The sequence below is a fragment of the Leptopilina heterotoma genome, unplaced genomic scaffold (assembly GCF_015476425.1).
Source record: "Leptopilina heterotoma isolate Lh14 unplaced genomic scaffold, ASM1547642v1 Lhet_237, whole genome shotgun sequence".
Classification (NCBI taxonomy): domain Eukaryota; kingdom Metazoa; phylum Arthropoda; class Insecta; order Hymenoptera; family Figitidae; genus Leptopilina; species Leptopilina heterotoma.
In genome coordinates, this window is record NW_025110953.1 from 2344958 (window position 1) to 2367052 (window position 22095).

At 25.9% G+C, this 22095-nt stretch overlaps 1 protein-coding gene across 3 annotated transcripts; it reads right to left on the bottom strand.

Moving 5' to 3' along the window:
- Positions 1-9576: 9576 nt before the first annotated feature.
- On the bottom strand, positions 9577-17283 carry LOC122502762. 3 transcript variants are annotated; one of them, XM_043612962.1, is made up of 4 exons: positions 16866-17283; positions 12788-12828; positions 10759-10937; positions 9577-9791 (listed from the first exon to the last, which is right to left on the bottom strand). In XM_043612962.1, the coding sequence occupies exons 2-4, from the start codon at positions 12792-12794 to the stop codon at positions 9639-9641; spliced, it is 339 nt and encodes a 112-aa protein (XP_043468897.1). In that variant the 5' UTR covers positions 12795-12828; positions 16866-17283; the 3' UTR covers positions 9577-9638. The 3 variants fall into 3 exon arrangements, with proteins under 3 accessions (XP_043468897.1, XP_043468895.1, XP_043468896.1); XM_043612960.1 differs by having other exon boundaries at positions 9577-9809; XM_043612961.1 differs by lacking the exon at positions 16866-17283 and having other exon boundaries at positions 9577-9809; positions 12788-12930.
- Positions 17284-22095: the final 4812 nt, after the last annotated feature.

Sequence of the window (22095 nt, forward strand, 5' to 3'; positions counted from 1 at the left end):
ATTAAATTTCCAAGAAGATTTTTCGACTGAAAATATTTTACGACAATTCCAAGCAGAAAATGCAGAAGTTTCTTGTCTTTAAGTTTTACTTTTCTCATAAAAAAATAAAAGAAATTTTTGAATCAATTCTTTGAAAAGATTTTTTGAAATTTATTGAATTTTAATAGGTTAATTAAATTTCCAAGAAGATTTTTCGACTGAAAATATTTTACGACAATTCCGAGCAGAAAATGCAGAAGTTTCTTGTCTTTAGGTTTCACTTTTCTCATAAAAAAATAAAAGCAATTTTTGAATCAATTCTTTGAAAAGATATTTTGAAATTTATTGAATTTTAATAGGTTAATTAAATTTCCAAGAAGATTTTTCGACTGAAAATATTTTACGACAATTCCGTACAGAGAATGCACAAGTTTCTTGTCTTTAAGTTTTACTTTTCTCATAAAAAAATAAAACCAATTTTTGAATCAATTCTTTGAAAAGATATTTTGAAATTTATTGGATTTTAATAGGTTAATTAAATTTCCAAGAAGATTTTTCGACTGAAAATATTTTACGACAATTCCGAGCAGAAAATGCAGAAGTTTCTTGTCTTTAAGTTTCACTTTTCTCATAAAAAAATAAAAGAAATTTTTGAATCAATTCTTTGAAAAGATTTTTTGAAATTTATTGAATTTTAATAGGTTAATTAAATTTCCAAGAAGATTTTTCGACTGAAAATATTTTACGACAATTTCGAGCAGAAAATGCAGAAGTTTCTTGTCTTTAAGTTTCACTTTTCTCATAAAAAAAAAGCAATTTTTGAATCAATTCTTCGAAGAGAATTTTTAAAATCTATTGAATTTTTATAGGCTAAAGTCGTTTCCAAGAAGATTTTTCGACTGAAAATATTTTACGACAATTCGGTACAGAGAATGCACAAGTTTCTTGTCTTTAAGTTTTACTTTTCTCATAAAAAAATAAAACCAATTTTTGAATCAATTCTTTGAAAAGATATTTTGAAATTTATTGGATTTTAATAGGTTAATTAAATTTCCAAGAAGATTTTTCGACTGAAAATATTTTACGACAATTCCGAGCAGAAATTGCAGAAGTTTCTTGTCTTTAAGTTTCACTTTTCTCATAAAAAAATACAAGAAATTTTTGAATCAATTTTTTGAAAAGATTTTTTGAAATTTATTGAATTTTAATAGGTTAATTAAATTTCCAAGAAGATTTTTCGACTGAAAATATTTTACAATTCCGAGCAGAAAATGCAGGAGTTTCTTGTCTTTAAGTTTCACTTTTCTCATAAATAAAGAAAAACAACTTTTGAATCAATTCTGTGCAAAGATATTTTGAAATTTATTGAATTTTTATGGGTAAATTAAATTTCCAAGAAGATTTTTCGATTGAAAATATTTTACGACAATTTCGAGCAGAAAATGCAGAAGTTTCTTTTCTTTAAGTTTCACTTTTCTCATAAAAAAATAAAAGCAATTTTTGAATCAATTCTTTGAAAAGATATTTTGAAATTTATTGGATTTTAATAGGCTAAAGTCGTTTCCAAGAAGATTTTTCGACTGAAAATATTTTACGACAATTTCGAGCCGAAAATGCAGAAGTTTCTTGTCTTTAAGTTTCACTTTTCTCATAAAAAAATAAAAGCAATTTTTGAATCAATTCTGTGCAAAGATATTTTGAACTTTTTTGAATTTTTATGGGTAAATTAAATTTCCAAGAAGATTTTTCGACTGAAAATATTTTACGACAATTCCGAGCAGAAAATGCAGAAGTTTCTTGTCTTTAAGTTTCACTTTTCTCATAAAAAAATAAAAGAAATTTTTGAATCAATTCTTTGAAAAGATTTTTTGAAATTTATTGAATTTTAATAGGTTAATTAAATTTCCAAGAAGATTTTTCGACTGAAAATATTTTACGACAATTCCGAGCAGAAAATGCAGAAGTTTCTTGTCTTTAAGTTTCACTTTTCTCATAAAAAAATAAAAGCAATTTTTGAATCAATTCTTTGAAAAGATATTTTGAAATTTATTGAATTTTAATAGGTTAATTAAATTTCCAAGAAGATTTTTCGACTGAAAATATTTTACGACAATTCCGAGCAGAAAATGCAGAAGTTTCTTGTCTTTAAGTTTCACTTTTCTCATAAAAAAAAAGCAATTTTTGAATCAATTCTTCGAAGAGAATTTTTAAAATCTATTGAATTTTTATAGGCTAAAGTCGTTTCCAAGAAGATTTTTCGACTGAAAATATTTTACGACAATTCCGAGCAGAAAATGCAGAAGTTTCTTGTCTTTAAGTTTCACTTTTCTCATAAAAAAATAAAAGAAATTTTTGAATCAATTCTTTGAAAAGATTTTTTGAAATTTATTGAATTTTAATAGGTTAATTAAATTTCCAAGAAGATTTTTCGACTGAAAATATTTTACGACAATTCCGAGCAGAAAATGCAGAAGTTTCTTGTCTTTAAGTTTCACTTTTCTCATAAAAAAATAAAAGCAATTTTTGAATCAATTCTTTGAAAAGATATTTTGAAATTTATTGAATTTTAATAGGTTAATTAAATTTCCAAGAAGATTTTTCGACTGAAAATATTTTACGACAATTCCGAGCAGAAAATGCAGAAGTTTCTTGTCTTTAAGTTTCACTTTTCTCATAAAAAAAAAGCAATTTTTGAATCAATTCTTCGAAGAGAATTTTTAAAATCTATTGAATTTTTATAGGCTAAAGTCGTTTCCAAGAAGATTTTTCGAATGAAAATATTTTACGACAATTCCGTACAGAGAATGCACAAGTTTCTTGTCTTTAAGTTTTACTTTTCTCATAAAAAAATAAAACCAATTTTTGAATCAATTCTTTAAAAAGATATTTTGAAATTTATTGGATTTTAATAGGTTAATTAAATTTCCAAGAAGATTTTTCGACTGAAAATATTTTACGACAATTCCGAGCAGAAAATGCAGAAGTTTCTTGTCTTTAAGTTTCACTTTTCTCATAAAAAAATAAAAGAAATTTTTGAATCAATTCTTTGAAAAGATTTTTTGAAATTTATTGAATTTTAATAGGTTAATTAAATTTCCAAGAAGATTTTTCGACTGAAAATATTTTACGACAATTCCGAGCAGAAAATGCAGAAGTTTCTTGTCTTTAAGTTTCACTTTTCTCATAAAAAAATAAAAGCAATTTTTGAATCAATTCTGTGCAAAGATATTTTGAAATTTATTGAATTTTTATGGGTAAATTAAATTTCCAAGAAGATTTTTCGACTGAAAATATTTTACGACAATTTCGAGCAGAAAATGCAGAAGTTTCTTGTCTTTAAGTTTCACTTTTCTCATAAAAAAATAAAAGCAATTTTTGAATTAATTCTTCGAAAAGAATTTTTAAAATCTATTGAACTTTTATAGGCTAAAGTCGTTTCCAAGAAGATTTTTCGATTGAAAATATTTTACGACAATTTCGAGCCGAAAATGCAGAAGTTTCTTGTCTTTAAGTTTCACTTTTCTCATAAAAAAATAAAAGCAATTTTTGAATCAATTCTTCGAAAAGAATTTTTAAAATCTATTGAATTTTTATAGGCTAAAGTCGTTTCCAAGAAGATTTTTCGACTGAAAATATTTTACGACAATTTCGAGCCGAAAATGCAAAAGTTTCTTGCCTTTAAGTTTCACTTTTCTCATAAAAAAATAAAAGCAATTTTTGAATCAATTCTGTGCAAAGATATTTTGAACTTTATTGAATTTTTATGGGTAAATTAAATTTCCAAGAAGATTTTTCGACTGAAAATATTTTACGACAATTTCGAGCCGAAAATGCAGAAGTTTCTTGTCTTTAAGTTTCACTTTTCTCATAAAAAAATAAAAGCAATTTTTGAATCAATTCTTTGAAAAGATATTTTGAAATTTATTGGATTTTAATAGGTTAATTAAATTTCCAAGAAGATTTTTCGACTGAAAATATTTTACAATTCCGAGCAGAAAATGCAGGAGTTTCTTGTCTTTAAGTTTCACTTTTCTCATAAATAAAGAAAAACAACTTTTGAATCAATTCTGTGCAAAGATATTTTGAAATTTATTGAATTTTTATGGGTAAATTAAATTTCCAAGAAGATTTTTCGATTGAAAATATTTTACGACAATTTCGAGCAGAAAATGCAGAAGTTTCTTGTCTTTAAGTTTCACTTTTCTCATAAAAAAATAAAAGCAATTTTTGAATCAATTCTTTGAAAAGATATTTTGAAATTTATTGGATTTTAATAGGCTAAAGTCGTTTCCAAGAAGATTTTTCGACTGAAAATATTTTACGACAATTTCGAGCCGAAAATGCAGAAGTTTCTTGTCTTTAAGTTTCACTTTTCTCATAAAAAAATAAAAGCAATTTTTGAATCAATTCTGTGCAAAGATATTTTGAACTTTTTTGAATTTTTATGGGTAAATTAAATTTCCAAGAAGATTTTTCGACTGAAAATATTTTACGACAATTCCGAGCAGAAAATGCAGAAGTTTCTTGTCTTTAAGTTTCACTTTTCTCATAAAAAAATAAAAGAAATTTTTGAATCAATTCTTTGAAAAGATTTTTTGAAATTTATTGAATTTTAATAGGTTAATTAAATTTCCAAGAAGATTTTTCGACTGAAAATATTTTACGACAATTTCGAGCAGAAAATGCAGAAGTTTCTTGTCTTTAAGTTTCACTTTTCTCATAAAAAAATAAAAGCAATTTTTAAATCAATTCTTTGAAAAGATATTTTGAAATTTATTGGATTTTAATAGGTTAATTAAATTTCCAAGAAGATTTTTCGACTGGAAATATTTTACGACAATTCCGAGCAGAAAATGCAGAAGTTTCTTGTCTTTAAGTTTCACTTTTCTCATAAAAAAATAAAAGCAATTTTTGAATCAATTCTTTGAAAAGATATTTTGAAATTTATTGGATTTTAATAGGCTAAAGTCGTTTCCAAGAAGATTTTTCGACTGAAAATATTTTACGACAATTTCGAGCCGAAAATGCAGAAGTTTCTTGTCTTTAAGTTTCACTTTTCTCATAAAAAAATAAAAGCAATTTTTGAATCAATTCTTTGAAAAGATATTTTGAAATTTATTGGATTTTAATAGGCTAAAGTCGTTTCCAAGAAGATTTTTCGACTGAAAATATTTTACGACAATTTCGAGCCGAAAATGCAGAAGTTTCTTGTCTTTAAGTTTCACTTTTCTCATAAAAAAATAAAAGCAATTTTTGAATCAATTCTTCGAAAAGAATTTTTAAAATCTATTGAATTTTTATAGGCTAAAGTCGTTTCCAAGAAGATTTTTCGACTGAAAATATTTTACGACAATTTCGAGCCGAAAATGCAGAAGTTTCTTGCCTTTAAGTTTCACTTTTCTCATAAAAAAATAAAAGCAATTTTTGAATCAATTCTGTGCAAAGATATTTTGAACTTTTTTGAATTTTTATGGGTAAATTAAATTTCCAAGAAGATTTTTCGACTGAAAATATTTTACGACAATTCCGAGCAGAAAATGCAGAAGTTTCTTGTCTTTAAGTTTCACTTTTCTCATAAAAAAATAAAAGCAATTTTTGAATCAATTCTGTGCAAAGATATTTTGAAATTTATTGAATTTTTATGGGTAAATTAAATTTCCAAGAAGATTTTTCGACTGAAAATATTTTACGACAATTTCGAGCCGAAAATGCAGAAGTTTCTTGTTTTTAAGTTTCACTTTTCTCATAAAAAAATAAAAGCAATTTTTGAATCAATTCTTTGAAAAGATATTTTGAAATTTATTGGATTTTAATAGGTTAATTAAATTTCCAAGAAGATTTTTCGACTGAAAATATTTTACGACAATTCCGAGCAGAAAATGTAGAAGTTTCTTGTCTTTAAGTTTCACTTTTCTCATAAAAAAATAAAAGCAATTTTTGAATCAATTCTGTGCAAAGATATTTTGAAATTTATTGAATTTTTATGGGTAAATTAAATTTCCAAGAAGATTTTTCGACTGAAAATATTTTACGACAATTTCGAGCCGAAAATGCAGAAGTTTCTTGTTTTTAAGTTTCACTTTTCTCATAAAAAAATAAAAGCAATTTTTGAATCAATTCTTTGAAAAGATATTTTGAAATTTATTGGATTTTAATAGGTTAATTAAATTTCCAAGAAGATTTTTCGACTGAAAATATTTTACGACAATTCCGAGCAGAAAATGTAGAAGTTTCTTGTCTTTAAGTTTCACTTTTCTCATAAAAAAATAAAAGAAATTTTTGAATCAATTCTTTGAAAAGATTTTTTGAAATTTATTGAATTTTAATAGGTTAATTAAATTTCCAAGAAGATTTTTCGACTGAAAATATTTTACGACAATTTCGAGCAGAAAATGCAGAAGTTTCTTGTCTTTAAGTTTCACTTTTCTCATAAAAAAAAAGCAATTTTTGAATCAATTCTTCGAAGAGAATTTTTAAAATCTATTGAATTTTTATAGGCTAAAGTCGTTTCCAAGAAGATTTTTCGACTAAAAATATTTTACGACAATTCCGTACAGAGAATGCACAAGTTTCTTGTCTTTAAGTTTTACTTTTCTCATAAAAAAATAAAACCAATTTTTGAATCAATTCTTTGAAAAGATATTTTGAAATTTATTGGATTTTAATAGGTTAATTAAATTTCCAAGAAGATTTTTCGACTGAAAATATTTTACGACAATTCCGAGCAGAAAATGCAGAAGTTTCTTGTCTTTAAGTTTCACTTTTCTCATAAATAAAGAAAAACAACTTTTGAATCAATTCTGTGCAAACATATTTTGAAATTTATTGAATTTTTATGGGTAAATTAAATTTCCAAGAAGATTTTTCGATTGAAAATATTTTACGACAATTTCGAGCAGAAAATGCAGAAGTTTCTTGTCTTTAAGTTTCACTTTTCTCATAAAAAAATAAAAGCAATTTTTGAATCAATTCTTTGAAAAGATATTTTGAAATTTATTGGATTTTAATAGGCTAAAGTCGTTTCCAAGAAGATTTTTCGACTGAAAATATTTTACGACAATTTCGAGCCGAAAATGCAGAAGTTTCTTGTCTTTAAGTTTCACTTTTCTCATAAAAAAATAAAAGCAATTTTTGAATCAATTCTTCGAAAAGAATTTTTAAAATCTATTGAATTTTTATAGGCTAAAGTCGTTTCCAAGAAGATTTTTCGACTGAAAATATTTTACGACAATTTCGAGCCGAAAATGCAGAAGTTTCTTGCCTTTAAGTTTCACTTTTCTCATAAAAAAATAAAAGCAATTTTTGAATCAATTCTGTGCAAAGATATTTTGAAATTTATTGGATTTTAATAGGTTAATTAAATTTCCAAGAAGATTTTTCGACTGAAAATATTTTACGACAATTCCGAGCAGAAAATGCAGAAGTTTCTTGTCTTTAAGTTTCACTTTTCTCATAAAAAAATAAAAGCAATTTTTGAATCAATTCTTTGAAAAGATATTTTGAAATTTTTTGGATTTTTTATAAGCTAATTAAATTTCCAAGAAGATTTTTCGACTGAAAATATTTGACGACAATTCCGAGCAGAAAATACAGAAGTTTCTTGTCTTTAAGTTTCACTTTTCTCATAAAAAAATAAAAGCAATTTTTGAATCAATTCTTTGAAAAGATATTTTGAAATTTATTGAATTTTTATAAGGTGTTATCGATGTTCAATGTTTAATACACTTTTATCTACGAATAATACACCGGAAAATAGTTGCGTTCAATGTGGTCTAAAATTTCAACACTCGTTTGTGATGTTTGGTAATATGATTTCTTCAATTTTGAAATTGAAAAATATACTTCACCGCAGAATTAATATATAATTTAATTTTTTATTTCTACATACTCTTATATTTTTACTAAATATGAAAAAGTGATTCAATGAAATTTTGCCAAATTGACATTATTTCTGTCTTTTACAGAAATTTTACCTCTAGTGAAATTTGAACTCCAATAAGGAATTACTGACGATGAGGCGGAGAAATTAATAGAAGAGCCAATTCAAAATTCCGAGGAATTGAATTTAGTGGAAGATCAATTAAAATTAATTAAGATCATTAAAATTATTTTTTCTGACAAAATTACGGAAAATGAGTAGAATTTATTAAATTTAATAATTTCTAAAAATTACAATTAGAATCCTTCCTGAATTCAATTATTCTCTACAATTTTCAACTAAACTTCATCTCTAAATCAATTATTTTTAATTTTTTTGATATTTTTGGAAAAGGCAGCTTGAACACTCGTAAAATAAAATAATTTATGTTCAGGCTAGTAAATTCTTGTTAAGAATAATTCAGTCTAAGTAAAAAATGTAGAATCGAAAATTTAAATGAATAATTCTATATTTAAAATAAATTAAATGCAATTAATTTTAATTTTTTGATGTTTTGGGAAAAGTCAACTTGAACTCTTCTAAAATAAAATAATTTATGTTCAGGCTAGTAAATTCTTGTTCAGAATAATTTAGTCTAAATAGAAAAATGTTGAAACGGAAATTTAATTCAATAATTTTATTTAATGTAAATTAATTTGCAATTAATTTTAATTTTATTTAGTTTTTGGGAAAAGGTATCTTGAACACTCATAAAATAAAATAATTTATGTTCAGCTTATTGAATTCTTGTTCAGAATAATTCAATCTAAGTAGAAATCTAAGTAGAAACGGAAATTTAAATCAATAATTGTATTGAAAATAAATTAAATGCAATTAATTTTAATTTTTTGAAATTTTTAGAATAGACAGCTTGAACACTCGTAACATAAAATAATTTATGTTCAGCCTAGTGAATTTTTGTTGAGAATAATTCAATCTAAGTAGAAAAATGTAGAAACGGAAATATAAATAAATAATTTTATTTAATATAAATTAATTGCAATGAATTTTAATTTTTTGATATTTCAGGAAAAGGCAGCTTGAACTCTTGTAAAATAAAATAATTTATGTTCAGCCTAGTGAATTCTGGTTCAAAATAATTCAGTCTAAGTAGAAAAATGTAGAAACGGAAATATAAATCAATAATTTTATTTAAAATAAATTAATTGCAATTAATTTTAATTTTTTGATATTTTGGGAAAAGGCAGCTTGAACACTCGTAAAATAAAATAATTTATGTTTAGCATTGTAAATTCTTTTTTACTTTTTCTTTTTTACTTGTAAAGCTTGTATATATTTTTTAAATATATTGCAGTAAGTTCGTACATAAAAACTAAACATTTTTCTCTTTGGAACCTATAACTATAACTGTTTCTAAGATATTTCATTTGTAACAACTGCACAGCGTAACACCTGGTTATTTATAAAATTCAATTACTTTTAAAATTTTCTATTAAAATTAATAAAAAAAAATCCATTACTTGAAAAAATTTCAAAAAAATTCTTCTAAAAAATAAAGAAAAAAAAATGTTTATATATTTTATTTGTCAATTGCAAATTTTAATTTAAAATAAAATAGAAAATTTGTAAATTTTTAGAAGATAAAGAAAAAAGTTTACTCAAAACAATGTTGTGTTATATTTATTTACGAATAATTATTATTATTTCACATTAATATCAATAATAATTTTTAATAATGAACAGTGCCATAATATAATTGAATTATTAAAAGAAACTCCTTTTAGCCTTCCAAATTCTTACTTTTTCCAGCGACACAATGCTTAGCCTTCCAAATCCTTACTTTTTCCAGCAACACAATGCCCAGCAACCTCTTCTCAAATCCATTGAGCCGTTTTTCTTCAACATCTTCATCATCTTTCTTTTCTGCTCGCCGCTTCCAAGACATTAAATACTATTAAAGAATTTTCATTAGTATAAAAATAATAGTTGATTGCAAAGAAAGAAAAACATTTTACTTACTTAAGTAAGTACAATGTTTCATAATGAATTAAACAAATAAATAGTTTCGTGCAAGTTTTGCAAGCTTATTGTGCAAGTTTGCCATAAGATTGATGCAAGTTAAAAATGTGAAACCCATTGAAAGCTTGCTGTGTAAACTTGACACGTAAGCTTGCTGCAAAATTACTTGGAAGCTTTCAGCAAGCTCGCGATTTAATATTTAAATTTTATTTAATATAGTATAATTGTAGCACAGTTATAATAAAAATGATTATTAATTAACCCCAAGAATTACAGGTGTGTATTATTATCTTTTATCAATGGATAATTATAAAAAATTGTTAAATTATATTAATAAAAATTAAATATTACATAATATGTAGAAAAAAAACTGGAAAGAATTTTAATTTAGTAAAATATTTATACGTCCGAATAATTTGGCAGAAATCAATTTAATAGAATTTCAATTTGCCAGAAATCTAATTCAACCAAATATCAATTTATGCGATTTGTTTTTTCGTAGAATTTAAATTTTACGCAGAAGTGTCATCAAAAAGAATCTGAATATTATCGAAAAACTTTTTTATGAAAATTTGCTATATCAGAATGTACACTGAGAAAACATTATACTTAAATGAAATACAAAAATAATGTTAGACGATTTTGTTTAATTGAAATTAGTTCGTAAGTTTAATCTCAATATATAGAAAATGTTTACTGCATATTGATTCAAAAGTATTATTTGTTTGAATAATTATATTTAATTCAAACATATTTTCTGTTACGGTTTAAACAAAAATTATGTTTAAAAATTTTATGTTTCAAAAAATTGGCCGAAATCTATCTACCTTTTCAATGCAATTTACTAATAATTTTGAAATATTAATTAATAATTTTATTACATTTCGCCACTGTGCTGCTGTTTTCTTCACCTTCCCTACATCATTTAATTTTTCAGCCAACTCTCTCCATTTTCTTTTGTACTGCTCCTTCGATATTTTTTCAAAATTTTTCGTGAGCAGTACAGGTTCTTTCTCAATGTTCGAAATCAGGATGAACTGGTGTTGAAGATTAACTCGCGCTAAAATAAAAAGATTACAATTTTCATCTAAACTACATCTCTGAATCAATTAATGTAAATAAATTATTCAAAAGTTTTTAAAAATATTTTTTGAAATATTATAGTTTTTAGATTTTGAAAAATTTCCAAACAATTAAGATTTGGTACAATCTTTTAAAAATAATTGAATTTTTGAAAAGTTTAAATAAAAATGATCAAATTTTTAATGAATTTTAATTATAAACAGGACCATGATTCTTCAAAAATTTTAATAAGTCCTAAAAGTAAATTTTCATAACTTTTTATTTATATTGTTCGAAAATAATTGAATTTTAAAAAATTATTATAAAGCAATTTTAATAATTAGTTTTTAAAAATATTTTAATTAGTAATGTCGCAAGGCTCGAGATTTTCGAGACGAGACAATCATTGTCAAGACCAAGACCAAGATGAACTTTACATCTATATTTTATGAAATTACTCTATGAATTTTAGTTATAAATCTAAAATTTTAGTTTAATGTGAAATATAAGACCAACAATTTCATCAATTTAAAATATTTATACATCTATATTTTATGAAATTACTCTGTGAATTTTATTTATAATCTAAAATTTTAGTTTAATGTGAAATATAAGACCAACATTTTCATCAATTTAAAATCTTTATACAAGAAAAAAATAAATGTTTTAACACTTACCTTTTTCGCAATTTTTCAATCTACCATATGTCTTTATAATTTATAGGAAGAAAATAGTTTTTAAATTATTGATCACATAGTAGAGTCTAAAGATAATATTTAAAACCTTTTGAAATTCCATGATTTATACAAATTGAATGTAAATTCAACTATTCTAAAATCCAATAGAATAATAGAATAAAAACAAAAAATTAAAACTTTTTAGTATTTTTGATAAAATTCTCTGATTTTCTAGAATAATTTTAGTTTTCCTTTCTTTTATTAAACTTCCTGTTTTCCGAACCTGTAGTAGTCTTATTAATTGAAAAAATATCGAGACTTCAAGACAAGACGAGATTCTACGTCTTAAGACGAGACTTTTTTGAGACAAGACTCTTTGTTGGTCTTGACATATCAAGACGAGACGAGATTGAAAAGAATCTCGTCTTGTCTCGTCTTGCGGCAACACTAATTTTAATGTATTTTTTCGAAAATAATTGAATTTTTTAAAGCAATTTTTGTATAGTTTAAAAAACTAATTAACTTTTTGATGAATTTTAATTAAAAATTTTAAATATGATTGTTTTTTCCAAAATTTTAAAAATAAGTTTAAAATGTTATTCTTTTTTAATGTATTTGAATTTTGGGAAATATGTAATTAAAAATACTGAAAATATTGAATTTTAAAAAATTAGAAAATAATTTTCTTTCTAATTCTTCAAAAATAGTATTTTAAAAATTTTTAATATACACTTTAAATAAATTAATTATTTTCAATTAAATTTTATAAAATTTTAACTATTCAAAAAGATTTTTATTGTAGATATTTGAAAATTTCAATTATGTTAAAAATTGATTCAAAAACAATTTTTGAAATATTTGTTTATAGTTATTTTTCGTATTATAAAAAAATTAAAATAAGTTGTACTTTTTTTACTTAAAATGATTGTATTTTGTTGAAATGTTTGGAATAAAAGTCGAAAAAGTAAAAATTTTTGAAAATAAGTCGAAAAAAGTCTAAATTTTCTTAATTTCCCTGACAAAATTTTTTTTTTGACATTTCCCTGACTTTACTGATAACAAATTTGTTTCCCTGACAGTTCTTTAACTTTATTGATATAGGTCACCCAGGGCTAGTGCATTTTGAAATATAAAAATTATATTGAATTTATTGTGCAATGAAGAAACTTACGTGCCATGATTCTGACTTTTCTTTTGATTAATATCCTTACTCTGAAATTTTCAAAAACAATTAAAATTTACGACTTTTAATATTAAAATATTAGTATATTAGTCCTTATTATTAACTACATTAATCTTCTTTCATTCATTTTGTCCGCCACTCTCTAAATCTGAATCAGTAAAATTCTACTGAAAATCAGTGAAATTTGACTGAGAATCGATGACTCTATTCTCGCTACTTGAATCAGTGGAATTTCACTGAAAATTAGTTAAAAATAATTGAAATTTCAGTCATTTTCCACTGATTCGCTAATTAAAAAAAAATACTGAAAACTTCTGTCACACATATTGAAAATGTCAGTTATTTTTTCATTGTCCAAGCAGTGAAAAATGACTGAAAATTTCAATTATTTTTAACTGATCTTCAGTGAAATTTCACTGATTCAAATCGCTAGAATAAAGTTATTTATTTACAGGCTTCACACTCCATTATGAGTTTAAAAAAAGTAGAAAAAAAGTTACCTCGACCTTAAAAAAAAGTAGGAAATATTATCCTCAGTGATAAAAAAAAGAATTAAAGAATTTCATTAAAAACTTTTTAAAAATCGAATTTTCAAAGTATTTTAATTTAATAATTGATAAATAATTAAATTTTATAAGGAGTCACATTATAATGTATTCATGTTTATAAAATGTGCAAAGATTAATAATTCAAATTTTTATTGGTTAATTTTTCAGTTTTCTGATGCGGGCGAGTGGAAAAACTGGCTATAAAAAGTTTATTAAAAAAATTCACAATGGTCAAATTTCGAAAAGCAACAATCCCCTATTTAATTTCAGACACAAAATATTTGGTCGAAAATTGTTCCAGTTACGATTTTTTTTTTACTTTTTTATATTTTTTGGTTTTCTGAAACGAGCGAATGAGAACACTGGCTATTAAAAGTTTATCAAAAAAAATTTTAAATGACCACCATTTGAAGAGCAATAATTCCTCCTTAAGTTCTGTCATTGAAAAAAAATGTGGTCGAAAATTCTTCGAGTTATGAATTTTTTTTGTATTTTTCCAAATTTTTCGGTTTTTCTAATACAAGCGGGTGGGAACGCTGGCTATTAAAAGTTTATTTAAAAAATTTGCAATGGTCATAATTTGAAAAGCAATGATCCCTGTTTAATTTCAGATAAGGAAAAAAATTGGTCAAAAATTGTTCGAGTATTGATTTTTTTGTACTTTTTTGAAATTTTCGGTTTTCTGATAAAGGAAGTGGGATTAAAAATTTATAAAAAGAATTCGTAATGGGCACAATTTAAAGAGCAATAACACTGGTCGACAAAATTAAGGTTTTTTTTGCTACAAGAATAAAGGAAAGTGATTCCTACAGGATTTTTGACGTAGATTACGAATCAGTAAGTGGAATTGTCCCATCATGTCTCAATTTTGAGAAAAACGGGGTCAAAGTGCCAAAAAATGGCTTTTATGGCACTTTTTGAAGAACAATAAGAAAAGAACGCGACGTGATAAAAAGCTCAAATATGACTTAAATGAGAGCTCAAACCCTCAACTTTAACATCCATAAGCAAAAATCCATGTAGAAATAATTCAAAATTGTGAAGAACAACTTTTCGCTAAAATTGCTAAAATATCGCCAAAATAATAGCTGTTTTACGCGCATGCGGTGAAAAGTTGTTCCCAACAATTTTGCGTTATTTCTACATGGTTTTTTGCTTTTGGATGTTAAAGTTGAGGGTTTGAGCTCTCATTTAAGCCATATTTGAGCTTTTTATCACGTCGCGTTCTTTTTTTATTGTTCTTCAAAAAGTGCCATAAAAGCCATTTTTTGGCACTTTGACCCCGTTTTTCTCAAAATTGAGATGTGATGGGACAATTTCACTTACAGATTCGTAATCTACGTCGAAAATCCTGTAAGAATCACTTTCGTTTATTCTAGTAGCAAAATTTTGTTGAACAGTGTAATCCCTATTCAATTTCTAACCAAGAAAAAAAATTTGATTCGAAATATTTGGTTTCGAAAAAAATTCCAAAAAAATTGATAATACGAATAATTTTCTACCATATTTTTATTTCTTTGTCAGAACTCAAAGGATTATTGTTTTTAAAATTTTACCATTGTGAATTTTTTTAATAAACTTTTAATATCCATCGTTCCCACCCGTATCAAAAAACCGAAAAATGTTAAAAAGGCAAAAAAAATTCATAACTGGAATAATTTTTGATCAAATTTTTTTGTTCAATGTCAGAATTTAAGAAAAAATTATTGCTCTTTAAATGGTGGTTATTGCAAATTTTTTTAAAAAAAATTTTAATAGCCAGCGTTCTCTACCGCCCGCTTCAGAAAACCGAAAAGTGTAAAAAAGTTTTTAAAAAAATGCGTAACTGGAACAATTTTTGAAAGGCCCGACAAGAGGGGAGTACAGTAGGGGTAAAAGTACCGGGGCCTGGGACTTTTACCCCTTGTTAGCACCAAAGCCAGAAAAGTATTACTTTAGTTGAAAAAGTGTATTAAATAATGACGTAAGTCTTCTCTCTATACTTTTAGCAACGGATTAAATTTTTTAGTTGAAATGTTCCAATAAAATATAAATTAAAAATTTATATTAGAAATATAATCTTTATAAAATTAATAATATTTAATATTATATTTAATAAAGTTTTTATAAAAATGTAATGTTTGAAAGAATTCAAATAAAAATATTATATTATTATTAAAATTATTATTTTTATTATCTTCCTAAAAAAAGTATAATTTACGCTTTTTAGTCCTACTAATGGGGCCCGCCCATGTTAATTTTCCCAGGGCCCGTGCTGGCTCTCCACGGCCCTGATTTTTGACCAAATATTTTGTGTCTGAAATTAAATAGGGGATTATTGCTTTTCAAAATTTGACCATTGTGAATTTTTTAAAATAAACTTTTAATAAAAAATAAATAAAATTTCTACTAATAATAGTTTTTAGTAGAAGATGGCGAAGCCTGTATTAATATTATGTAATTAACATTTAAAAAAATCCATACATTTAAAAAAGGGAATCGACATATTATTCATAGCAATAAATAAAATAATACAAAAAATTTTCTCGAATATAAAAAAGTTTATTGAATTATATTTTTAACTCATCAATCATAATTTTAATTCTACTTTTATAAACAAATATTCAACAATTTGAGGTTAAGATAGTTAATATTATTTTCCAATTAATGAAACACATCATTAACCCTCCGTCACACACCTAAGGAGGGATTCCCTCTACGGTTTCAGTATTTTTTAAATAACTTTTGTTTTCCTCATTGCAAAAAAATCAGTTTTTATACCTTTCGACAATTAACTTTTCAATACATTTCTAAAAAAACATTTAGTTTAAACATAATTAATATTTAATTATGAAGCTTCAAAGCCTGAAAAAACTAGAAAAAGTGAGGTTATGTTAAATAAAAAAATAAAGTTTTTAAAACATTTTTTGTTCCACTGATGGTTAATGACAAAATTATATTATAAATATAATTTTAAAATGAATTGTTTAATGATTTTTTTGCTTATTTGATAATGTTACATTATTTTTACATGTCAATAAGTGGAATTACTTCGAAGATGTGCATTCGTGTAATTAATTTTTATTTTTGAGTCCGAAAATTAATTTTATTAGTTTTATAATTTAGAATAATTTACTACATATTTGTAAGTTTGTGTTAAAACTAAATTTTTGTTGATTCTTTTGTTTATGTTGTAATGTTGCTTATTTTTCAATGTGGTGAGGGATTCCCTCTAATCGTGTGTAAAGTCGTAATTTTTCTCATGTGTGTGACGGAGGGTTAATAATTAAACTACTAAAGATTATAAACATAAAAATATAGAACATTCATTAAAATTAGTTCAGCTGATTTGAAAATAAATCAAAATTAATATACAAACTCTGTTGAAGTTGTTTGACAGCATAAAACATTATGATACATTTCATTATCATTCCTCGATTATTTATTTTGCATAAGTAAAATTATTTAGAGGCTATGCATTACTTATTTCACCTTTTATTAAACAATAATTTAAATAAATGTTTCGAATTTAACATTACCTCGTTTAATCTGTTTTATTAGATTTTATCAGAAAAAACTACAGAATAGTGAATCCCACAAAAAACATGAAAAACTGTACACATATGAATGACCATTTAGAATGTAAAATACAGTAGAATGTGGACAAAAATGCAGAGATGGGAAGAAGAACTCGCCGAGCGCTCGAACGAAAGGGATAGTTCCATTCTGGTAACAGTGTGTGGCCCAGAGGCGCTCACTGCTACCTGACCCGAATGCTCATTACATAGACATATTAGAATAGACTGCGCAAGAGGATTGAAATTCAGCTTGTGATATAGAAAGAGACATCAATGCGTTTGACCGAGACGGATAGAGCAGAAGAACCGATTGTCAGACTCTTTCTAGCGCACGGCATGCTTTGGAGTGAGGGAGAAAAAAGAGAGTTCTTACGCTCTATCCGTCTCTTTTTATACCACCGGCTTGCTCCTTTCATGGGAATCATGACACTTGCGCAGTCTATTCTTATATGTCTATGGCTCATTATGCCGAATACATAATTTAGAAATGACTAGTCATTAATTTAATTTATTCAATTTATTATTTAATTTAATTTATTGAATGAAATTCAAAAATCAAGAATAATCATTTGATATATTCTACATAATGAATAATATTAGTTTACACTAATTCTTTTTCTCAAAAATTTCAAATTATTCTAATTTTTATGTTTGGAATTTCCACTTTACCTACATTTTATTAATTTGAATTCTAATTTAGTAGAATATTCAATTGTCCGATTTATATTTTGGCAGAATGTCAATTCGATCGATTTTATATTTGCAAGAAATTGAATTTGACCGAATATCAATTTGTAAGAAACACTTTTTTGTAGAATTTTAATTTATAAGAATTGTTATTTTATAGAATATTAATATTGCCAAATTTTAGCAGTAATCTTCTTTATCACAATGATAAATGTTCGAATTTTATGTTTCTAAAATTTTAAACATTCTAATGAACACAATTTCATTATTTCTTCAAATTATTACAATTTTATAATAACATTTTGGCACGTATTAAAAAATAAATTACAAAATTGTTAATTATTTTATTTTTGTTTTTAATGTTTATATTAAAATAATTTTTGAAAATAATTATATCAGCAAAAGATTTCGTTCACTTCAATATTCAGAGCTTGTGGATGTTAAATTTATAAAGTATAAAAAGTTTTCCTGATAATTTTTTTTCTCATTTTATATGCAATAACAATTACACGTTAAATTGTCATTGAACTCGAAATTTTCTTATTTACCGATAGAGAATTCTTTTACTCCCGTTGTAATAGAGGGCGTGTGTGAAAATCAACCAAAGCATAAAGTTTTACATTTGACTTTCTGCTGCGAAATCCCAAAGGGAAGTACGTACTTTCGACCGAGATATAAAGAAAAATTAATTTATATCACCCCACTGACACGAGCAGTTAAAAAGTAAGCTAAACGTGACTGACGACCGCTAGGGGCGCTGGTAGAAAATGAGGCCTAGGTACATGAATGTGATTGGTTGTTTGAAATTTATATGATTATGAACAATCTAAGTAACCAATCACATTAATGTACCTAGGCCTCATTTTCTACTAGCGCCCCTAGTGGTCCCAGTCACCTCTCACCACACTTTTTGTATGGGGTTCCACACTGCCAAACTTGACCAGCAGAGTGCAACACCACTATAAGATTTTATGGCGCAAAATTTTAAATGTGATTTATTGCATAATATTAATTAAACAATATAAATGGTTTTTGTTCATGAAAATGAAGAATAAAATCATTAGTTCAGAAATATTGGTTATAATGTTTATATTATAATATTTTATATTATAATGTTATATGTTTCTATAAAAGAATTTTCTTGAGAAAATACTTTGAGAAAATGATTAATTTATTAGATTTTTGTAGGCTAAGTATTACCAGAGAAGTAGACAATTCAATAACAAAAACGGTTGGTTGAGAGGTTTTTCACAGATGGTTCGAACGAAAGAATCATGAAATAGAAACTTATAAGGCTGCGGTTACACCTCTGCAGGCAGCATGCCTGCCTGCAAGTTGTCATGGTAACGTACAAGAGTAAGAGGTGTAACCGCAGCTTTAGTCTCTTTGTATATTTTAGATGGAGGTAAAGGTGCAATGAGCGCAATGAGAGTGAGAGAGAAACAACATGTAATTTGAATTTTCTGACTCTCTTACTCTCATGTGTTACCATGACAACCTGCAGGCAGGCAGTAGGAGCTGTGCTAGCGCCTTTAGCTGCTGCCCTCTTGTAGTTGTTCTAGTTACTTTTTTCCGTATTTTGATTGCTTTTTTAAAGTATCAAAAAAATATTATTCAACTTGTAGAGTATTATATTTTTTTTTATTTTAATTAACAAAAAAAATTAATCATTCAGTAACAATTAATTTTATTATTATAATTGTAAAAAAATAATATATAAAATAAAAATTATTATTTTAATATAATAAACAAGTTTGGTAACTTGGGGTTTGCAGAAGTGCGTCACGTGAGTGGATTTATTAAATTTGTATTTGTTGGGTTGGTGCTAATAGGCTGTTTTCGGAAACAGAACTCACCCAGGGTTAACCCCGAGTTAAATATTATCCAATCATCAAAAACATTCTGTTGGACTAACCAATCACCATTAACCCGGAGTTAACTCGGGGCGAGTGCCGAAAACAGCCATAGTGTTTTGTAAAATGAGGTTAGGTTCTATGTTTATGTGTCGGCGGTGCCAGTTTTAAAGTTGAATTGACGACGCCATTTTTTCTAATGGAAATAAGCAATAGCTAGACCCCCCTCCCCCTTAAATGCTTACGTAATACTTGAATGGTCCCTTATGGATCAAGACTTGATCGTGACTCAAAGCTTAATTATGGATCGAGGTTTTGCAATGGCTCAAGGCTTGATTACGGGTCAAGGCTTGATTATGACACAAATCTTGATCATGGAACAAGACTTGGTAATGGTTCAAGGCTCGATTATGGCTCAAGGCTTGATCTTGATCATAGTTAAAAGCTTGATTATGGATCAAGGCTTGATAATGGCTCAAAGCTGATTATGGGACAAGGCTTGATCATAACTAAAAGCTTGATTATGGTTCAAGGATTGGTTATGGCTCAAGTCTTGATTTTTTTTCAAGGCTTGGTTGTAGATCATGGTTTAATTATGACTCAAATCTTGATTATGGATAGAAGCTTGATTATAACTAAATGATTGACTATGAGCCTTGAGCCATAATCGAGCCTTGAGCCATTACCAATCATTGATCCATAATCAAGCTTTGAGTCGTGATCAAGCCTTGATCCATAATCAAGCATTTAGGTATGATCAAGCCTTGAGCCATAATTAAACCTTCTTCCATAACCAAGCCTTGAGCCATGATCAAGATTTGTGTCATAATCAATTGGCTAAAGGTTTAATCCTTTAGCCCTAATCGTGCCTTGAGCCTTTACCAATCCTCGATCCATAATCAAGCATTGAGTCACGTTCAAGTCTTGCACCATAACCAAGGCTTGAGCCAAAATCAAGTCTTGATCCATAATCAAGCCTTGAGCCATAATCGAGCCTTAAGCCATTATCAAGCCTTCCCAAGCCTTGAGCAAGCTTTGCTATTTTTGACCTATATTTTATGGCTTAACAGCATGTAGCTAAAATACTTTTGATTTCTAGGAGTTTTGCCATTAACATTTTTTGTTCAGGAGATTATCAGCTACAAAACTATAGAGTTTAAACAAATTTGACCAAAACTTTTTTTAATGTATTTTGTGCGGGGTCCTTTGGAAAATGTCAGGGAAAATAAAAATTGTATTTATAGATAATCACAAATATGTACATAATAGCCATTTTAATAGAACTTGACAACGGTTTTTTTAATATTAAAAATTTTATTTAATAACAATAGAGATTTCAATATCAATTTAATGTGCAATAAAATATTTTAATTACCGCAGCCACAAAATTAGAATTATTAATTATATAAATATTTTTTGAAAATATTATTTAACAAAATTAAACTTTAAGAAAAAACGAAAAATCTATTTTGACACCCCTTTATCGCAATAAATGTTCAAAATGACCTCCTCCTACTTGGATACATAAAAGAGCTCTGTTTACTAGTGAAAGAATACTTCTTTGCACCATTTGTGGTGTAATGGTTTGCATTGCATTTAAGAATCGCTGTCTCAATGTTTCTAAATTGTTGATTGGTTGTCTGTAGACTAGAGACTTTACATGTCCCATAAAAAGAAATCTAAGAGGTTAAGATCGAGAGACCTTGGCGGCCATGAAATAATTCCGCCCTTTCCAATAAACAAATATTATTTTTAGCTGTTTCAAATTTCTAAAGAGGGATCAGAAAAAAAGTCAATATTCTATCTAGAAAACGTACACTTTTCGTTAGAATCGAAGTTAAAATTGACCAATCATAAATTAGATTGAATTATTCAAAACAAAAATTCACTAGGCTAAACATAAATTATTTTATTTTACGAGTGTTCAAGCTGTCTTTTCACAAATTTAAAAAAATAAAAATTGATTGCATTTAATTTATTTTAAATAAAGTTAATGATTTAGTTTTCCGTTTCTACATTTTTCTACTTAAAATGAATCATTCTAAACCAGAATTCACTAGGCTTTCGATATTTTCGATTAGTTTAAATTGTCACTATCTCAGAAAAAAGAGTGGAAGGTAGAAAAGTCAAGAACAACCTAAAACTATGAAATTAATAATTTTGATAATTTTGTAAATATCAAAGGTCACTGAACTGTAAGGAATTTTGATATTTTCGATTAGTTTAAATTGTCACTAGTTCAGAAAAAAGAAGAGAAGGTAGAAAAGTAAAGAATAACTTAAAACTATGAAATTGATAATTTTCATTATTTTTCAAATATCAAAGGTCACTCGAACAGTAAGGAATTTTGATATTTTCGATTAGTTTAAATTGTAATTATTTTAGAAAAAAGAGGGGAAGGTAGAAAATTCAAGAATAACTTAAAACTATGAAATTGATAATTTTCATTATTTTTCAAATATCAAAGGTCACTCGAACTGTAAGGAATTTTGATATTCTCAATTAGTTTAAATTGTCACTAGCTGAAAAAAAAGAGGGAAAGGTAGAAAAGTCAAGAATAACCTAAAACTATGAAATTGATAATTTTCATTATTTTTCAAATATCAAAGGTCACTCCAACTGTAAGGAATTTTGATATTTTCGATTAGATT